Source organism: Meles meles, chromosome X (assembly GCF_922984935.1).
Source record: "Meles meles chromosome X, mMelMel3.1 paternal haplotype, whole genome shotgun sequence".
Taxonomy (NCBI): Eukaryota; Metazoa; Chordata; class Mammalia; order Carnivora; family Mustelidae; genus Meles; species Meles meles.
The window spans coordinates 82,795,194-82,802,843 of record NC_060087.1 but is presented as its reverse complement, the minus strand read 5'-3'; the positions used below and the strand labels follow the sequence as shown (position 1 = coordinate 82,802,843).

At 41.1% G+C, this 7,650-nt stretch overlaps 1 protein-coding gene across 1 annotated transcript; it reads left to right on the top strand.

The window, feature by feature from the left end:
- Positions 1-7,299, top strand: TSPAN6 (tetraspanin 6). Its single transcript, XM_045994500.1, has 8 exons — positions 1-213; positions 1,199-1,387; positions 1,665-1,739; positions 2,597-2,695; positions 3,181-3,315; positions 4,122-4,205; positions 5,606-5,711; positions 6,341-7,299. The coding sequence occupies exons 1-7, from the start codon at positions 127-129 to the stop codon at positions 5,672-5,674; spliced, it is 738 nt and encodes a 245-aa protein (XP_045850456.1). The 5' UTR covers positions 1-126; the 3' UTR covers positions 5,675-5,711; positions 6,341-7,299.
- Positions 7,300-7,650: the final 351 nt, after the last annotated feature.

The following is a 7,650-nucleotide window of genomic DNA, read 5'->3' as shown; positions in this document are numbered from 1 at the left end:
TTCCGGCTTTTCTCAGTTGTAGACGCTCGTAAGTTTCCGGCAGTTTCCGGGGAGACTCGGGGACTCTGCGTCTCTCTCGCTCCGCTCCGAGTGCCCGGTGCGGCGGGGCAGGGTCTTGGGCCAGTCATGGCGTCCCCGTCTCGGAGACTGCAGACCAAACCAGTCATCACTTGCTTCAAGAGCGTTCTCTTGATCTACACTTTCATCTTCTGGGTGAGAGATGGAGCCCGGGGACGGGAGAGGGTCCTGGGCTTGGGTGAGGGGTGTGACCCTGAGCAGAGGGTGCGCAGGTCTGGGGGATGAGGAGGGAGGCCGGCCCGGGGGTGGGGGGAGGGAGACGCAGGTGGGGTTCGGAGGCTGTAGCTGCCGGGACCCCGGCGCCGGCGAAGAGTTACTGGGGCCCCAGCTGGGGCATCTTGACCGCGCCGGGGTCAGGGTCCCGGAGAATGGTAGCCAATAGGCTGTGCTGGGACACGGACGTGCTTAGGGCTCGAATTCGCCCCAGGAAGGGAGCGACACCCAAGAGCTCGCAGAGGGTGACCCCGGACCGTTGAGAGAGGCGAGGCTTGCCCCGCCCCTCTGTGGGCTCACCCGCATAATAGTCTCTTTCTTTTCACTGCTTCATAAGAGGGGAGTATTTCGCAGGTAAGTATGGTAATGGCTGTACTCCCGCCAACCTATGCTTGGGCTTGCTTTTGTGTACTGTCCCTTTGTACGCTTTCCTCCTCTCTGAACTGGGGTGGGGAGAAGGGAGAAGTTTCTGGAACTCATAGAGACTCTTTTTTCCCTCCTCCAGGAAGGTTTTCTTCCTATGGCGAGAGTAAAGCAGTTGAATAAGTTGTTGTCCCTAGGACAGATAGGCCATGGACTCCGGTTTGTACCAAAAACAAAACAAAACACCAACAAAAAGAAACAGATGGGTTTAAGAATTTTGTTAAGATGCCTTCTCTAGCTGTCTGCCTGGTTTTGCCCTGGCTACCTGGGCTACCTGGTGATCTAGCGTGGATTTATCAAGGCCTATCCTTACTTGCAGATCTCCTTCCTAGCCCTTGTCTCTCACATTCCAGCCACTGCTCTGTGGCCACAGACTGCTAAGTCATTTCTCATACCTGTTGTTTCTTAAATACCTGGTGGTTTGTGGTTTGAAGGTGCTGCGGTATACAGTGTATAACTTTCTGTTCTCTGATTTCCTACGTAGATCACTGGAGTCATCCTTCTTGCCGTGGGTATTTGGGGCAAGGTGAGCCTGGAGAATTATTTTTCCCTTTTGAATGAGAAGGCCACCAATGTGCCCTTTGTGCTCATTGGTACTGGTACTGTCATTATTCTATTGGGCACCTTCGGCTGTTTTGCTACCTGCCGAGCTTCTGCATGGATGTTAAAATTGGTGAGTCCTTCTTTTCCTTAGAATTGATTCTTGATTTTAGAAAAGTCTTATATGTTGTTGACTTTGTTTCTTGAAACTTGCCATGGCCCTTTGAGTTTCTCCTCTTTCTTCCTAAGTAACATCTCTGCTGCCAGTTCCCACTTTTGTTGTGTTTTCCCTGTGCTTTTTAATAAAAACATGCTGAACTGATTGAGTAGACTATTTTTTTTCTTTGACTACCCTTGTAGCTGTGATGTATCTTATTTCTGCTGACTTGGACTTTCTTTTTATCCCACAGTATGCAATGTTTCTGACTCTCATTTTTTTGGTTGAACTGGTCGCTGCCATCGTAGGATTTGTTTTCAGACATGAGGTAAGCCTGAATTTGGGAACCTTAATATGTTAAAATTTATCCTCCCAGAGATAAAAGCAGTTAATAGTTCAGAACACTTTTAAAGCTTACTATTCAAACTGTAGCTGACAATAATGGCTTTTTTGTAAAAATTCCAGCCCACTTGTAATATAAAAAAAATTTAGAAAATTTTAGACTGACAGTTACTAGATGAAAATTACAGGTACCCATAATTACATGGATTTCCAGTTCTTTTCCTGCGTACAAGTACCTATTAAAGTGGAGATAGTACAATTTATAACCTTACTGATAGGAAAATATTTAAAGCGCAAAACTGATAACACAACTGTATTCTCCCTTATGCCACGCTTTAAAAAATTGGATATACTTAATGCAGATCGAAACTTTAATATTGCAGTAGAAATTGGGCTTCCACTGTTAAAACTGGGGTTGGGAAATCACTCAGTGAGTATTGAAGGCTCCCCAAAGAGAGTGTTTTACAAAGTGGCAGTGCAGTCTTCTAAAGTAAGGTTTTGTAGCTTAAAAATCCTGTAGGCATCGAATTTTAACTTAATTTAAAATAAAGAAAAATTGGGGGGGGATACAGCAGTAGAGAGCTGCCACTTTTGAATAAAAGCTCCTATAGCACTTTGAACTCGAGCAGTTATCTTTTATTGTAAAATTTTGCTTAGTAATCCCCTCAGCTAGATTATAGCTCATAGAGGACAGGATTGGACCATAGAAGTTAATTACCATGCATGTTGCTGCTGTCAAAAATATGACCCTTGGTCAGATGTGGGGGATTTTTTTATTTGGCATAGAAACCAAAAGAATTTTCTAGAATCTTTATTTACTGGCATTGCATTTCTTTGCTGTAGATTAAGAACAGTTTTAAGAATAATTATGAGAAAATTTTAAAGCAGTATAACTCTACGGGAGATTATAGAAGCGATGCAGTAGACAAGATTCAAAATAAGGTAAGTGGTCATAGGTGATGGCTTCTCAAAAGGGGAACACATCCTTACCCTTTAGAGAAGAGGATAGGCCCCTGACTACTAGATGTTGTCCACTTGTATGACATTCTTACTACAATTAAATCAGGAGAAAATATGCCCCTGGAAAAGAAGTGTGGGATGGTACTAAGTGACATATCTCCATTTTCTCCTTATCATTCTCCTCACATGTACACCTCTTCTCTCCTCACATCACGGACCAAGTACTGTTAGTACCACTATAGCAGGAAAAGGTGGCCAGTCTAAAAGGGTTACACTTGGTATTTAGAAAAAGGAGCTTATCTCTTGAATTATAATGCCAGTTGAGAACAGACACATTAAAATATTAAGATAGACATCATTAAGTATAATGTTTTGAGCACAAATTGCAATCTAAGATGATAGGTTAAGTGTTTGACTACCATGCTGTGATGTGAACTATGAATGGTTTTGTTGGATTTTTTTTTCAGTTGCATTGTTGTGGTGTCACCGACTTTAGAGATTGGAAAGATACTAATTATTACTCAGAAAAAGGATTTCCCAAGAGTTGCTGCAAACTTGAAAATTGTTCTCCACAGAGAGATGCAGATAAAGTAAACAATGAAGTAAGGAGCCTTCAATTTTTTTATTTGAAAATATTAACTGAATACAGAGTTAACTCAGTTTTTAATTTTCCCTCACAATAGATACGATCTGAAATAGGTGGGGCAGGTATTATTCTCATTGAACAAATGAGGAAACTGAAGCTCAAGACAATTTGTTACTTGAGTTCACACAGCTAGCAAATAACACTTTTATTTTTTTTAAGGTTTTATTTATTTGACAGACAAAGATCACAAGTAGGCAGAGAGGCAGGCAGAGAGAGAGGAGGAAGCAGGCTCCCCACTGAGCAGAGAGCCTCGGGCCTCCATCCCAGGACCCTGGGATCATGACCTGAGCCGAAGGCAGAGGATTTAACCCACTGAGCCACCCAGGCGCCCCGCAAATAACACTTTTAATTTTTTTTTTAAATTTATTTGACAGAGATCACAAGTAGATAGAGAGGCAGGCAGAGACAGAGAGAGAGAGGGAAGCAGGCTCCCCGCTGAGCAGAGAGCCCGATGCGGGACTCGATCCCAGGACCCTGAGATCATGACCCGAGCCGAAGGCAGCGGCTTAACCCACGGAGCCACCCAGGCGCCCCGCAAATAACACTTTTAAATGCATAATCCAAAAGGTGGAACTTCTATTCTTCAGACTCCTGTCAGAGCATTGTGCTTGAAAGGAGATAGGATATGTTACATGAAAGAGTGAATTTTAATGAAATGACAAAGGCTGAGATAGCTAAAGTTCATTTTTTGGCAGAGATGGATGATCCAAGTGTTTGTTACTGCTTGTGCTGTACTTAGTATTATTTTTCCTCTCCCATTAGGGTTGTTTTATAAAGGTGATGACCATTGTAGAGTCAGAAATGGGAGTGGTTGCCGGAATTTCTTTTGGAGTTGCTTGCTTCCAGGTAAGTCCTTATTGTTAGGAATGTCTCATCACTCGTGTTTGGTGTTAGTCAGATTTCCACTCTGAAGGCTTCAGGGCCTTTCCGAGAAGTAACATTTTCACAGAGTCCCCGCTGCTTTTATTTTGTATGTGAAACATACATAGTCAGTCCTTTGTGTCTGGGTCTGTTTAGCTTTGTTTTATTTGGGAGGGAGTGTTTTGCTATTTTCATTCCAATTTTTTGATGTCTTGGATCTTATGTTTTCCCACACTATTTTCACAAAGAGGCTTCTCCAGATTTTTATTCCCTGTTCATCTGCCTTAAAAAAAAAAAAAAAAAAACCACGGCCTTGCATGCCTGCTTAAGCAAGGCTTAGAATTAACTCCTAGTAGTATATACCTGGTGCCCTCGGGTATGGCATTTCTCCAGCACCCTAGTTCATTAATTAAAACATGAACTAGATGGGAACCTTGTTTTGCTGTGCAGTCAAGATTCTAAAACATGGTTCAGATTTTTTTCTTTTCCTGGGCTGCAGCTGCCTGGTAAGTTCCCTATAAGTTCTGACCTACAAGAACTTAGATCAGGCAACCCCACATTCATATGTGCCTGTCATATTGTGGACATGCAAGTCAAATTCTGTTTCCTGAGTTGTGCTGCTTCTTACCATACCGTGAAAAGTTTGTATTGTGGCTTTAAGCAATTTATCTTAGGGGATGGGTGTTTCAACATCGTGGAGACAAAACTAAAGGAATGGATATACTTCATTTTGACCTATGTAATTGGTTTTGGAAGACTAATCTTAAGGTATCTCTCAAGCAGTAGGCATAGCTACATCTGAGTCTGCACTGCCCAATAATATAGCCACTAACACCTTTGAAAGGTTTTAATTATTAAATAAAATAAAAAACTCAGTTCCTCAGTTACTCGAGCCCCATTTGAAGTGCTCAAAAGCCACATGTGGCTAGTGGCTAGTTTACCGGACAGCCCAGAAATTACAGAACAAATCCATAGTTGCAGCACTGTCTTAGAGCTTTCAAGAAAATCTCTGCCTTCATTGATGGAGATTTGACGTGATGAGATGCCATGCCATTTTTCAGGCCATGCCATGTCTAAGCCATGCCATTTTTGTTCTGATAGCTGACAGGTTATCTGATAAGTTTCCCCCAGACTTACGACAGTTAGGATTTTTCTTGAGTGGTTTTTGTCTGTGACAGTTGTGAAACTCCAGGTCATAGTAGTAGTAAAACTTCCCGTATATTCTTTGAGCTGCAAAGTATCAAACATAACTGCCACGAGAAACTTAAGGAAGTTATTAGTGAATTCGAAGTGAAAGGAAAATAAACATGTATCCTGAGGTCTTTAAGCTCTTTTGTGTGTGTGTGTGTGTGTGTGTTTAATTTTTGTTTGTATTTTATTTCTAGCTGATAGGAATCTTTCTAGCCTACTGCCTCTCTCGTGCCATAACAAATAACCAGTATGAGATAGTGTAAACAACAAACCACGGGCCTATTCCTCTTGAACTTTAAGGTATGTTCATTTTAGTCCTCAGCTCTCTATTGGTGTTTACTTCAGCCCGTGCATGTGATGGATGGACCGAGTTTTCCGAGATCTTACCGAGTGATGCATTCAAATCTGGCTGGTACCGTGTTAGGCCTGCACAGTTAAATCAGGTCTTTCCATGCAAGGCATGGCCACAAGGGGAAGACAGGCCTTTGGGGGTTTACTGACATGTCAGTCTAAAGATACTGAGGGGTCCCCTTTCTAACAAATTTGGACCTACACTGAAGGGAAGTGGAGAACCCCAAGAATGACCTCTTACTTTACTAGTGAGGTTCCCTGGCAAGGACACTCTGCTCCCAATATTGGCATTTTCCCAAGTCTTCATTTACCACACTCCTCTGGTGAACTCGTAGAGCGATTAACACATCTAGCTTAACCTGGAACCAGGTTTGGGGAAAACGTGTTTCAATAACTTCAGTATTTCAACGGTAAACCATGAGAACTGTTGCTGGCTGAATTAATCTCCGAGGGTGCCCTTTACATTTTGATTAAGCCCGCTGATGGGGAACACATGAATAGATGCTCACGTGTGCGAGTGCATACAGCTGTTAGAATTTGGGTTGCAAGGCAATTAACTTTTTTTTTCTTTACTTTAGGACATTTACATTCCCCCCTGAAATTACCTGGATGGAAGACTACCTACTACTTCTTACTGTAGACCAAAAACTTATATCAGTAGTCTGATTCAATCAAGACGTGTGCAGTTTAAGTCCACCTTTTGTCCCATTGATGTTAGATCATTGAAACCCCTGTATCACTGTGAAACACTGGAAGAGCTAGTAAATTGTAAATGATGCAATACCGTGTTCCTCTTGACTTTTATTTTCCAAAATTGCATTGTGAATCTTCTGTTTTGTTGTAGTGTTACAAAGTGTCCCCTCTGCATTTGCTGATTGATGCAGTGTGATAGAAAACTGACCCTTCCGAACTGGCCCCTTCCCAGACGAGTTAAAATTATTGTATAATTTGCATCACGTTAAAATATTTTCCTTAGTGTCTGTTTTGCTCTCAAATTTATATTTGAAAGGTTCTAATTATTACTTAATGGTGTTGGAATTACTGTATTTTCCTTAGGAATTGAAAGCAACTCATCTTCATTAGCTTTAACCGCTATTTATCAGGTTGATGTGACTCAGTTGTCAGTATTATGGTCAACTATAATAATCTTAGTTTTGGTTTGTGCCTTTGATTAAATATAAAATTTTCACACAATAAATGTTGTTTTCCTCTAAAATCATCATGTTTAACTTGTAGAAAATCTGCTGGGATGGTTGTTTTCCACTGAGAAAACTAAGGCCCACATTTCTACTTGAGGTGCATTCATAGATAGGAAATGTAAAATTGAGGTCTTCACTCTGTTTCATTTTTTAAAAAGTCTTTGTTTACAAAAACTATTCCCTGTGAAAGGATTACATTCCATATTATGAAATAGCATAGCTTAGCATTCCCCTGGAGCTGGGACTATTTTGATTGTCTAGTTTACATTAAGAAGTTGAATAGGGAGAGATATATACTGTACCTTTGGAATAATAAAGAATGAATAATTAAAATTTGAGCTGAGATGGGGAAATTCTTTCCTTGATTTTGGGTTTCTTTATACATCCATTAGTAGAACCTAGCTCTTCTCTGGCACACATCCACAGTCCTTGAATCTGATGGTAAGGGGGAGTCAATCAGTTATAAAATGGGCAAAAACTAGTTAAGATTCATAGTGATTTGTGGTGGGTACATGTCTTATATATGCTTGGAGTTATCGCAGAAGGATATTTTCCATTAAAACATTTGACGGTTCTGACTCTTAAGATAAAGTGATAAAAACAGTTGAAAAAATAGTGGCTTTTCAAATGTAGTAGATCAGATTTTTGGCTATTGGACTTAGTGAAGCTGATTTAAAGGATAATCTAAG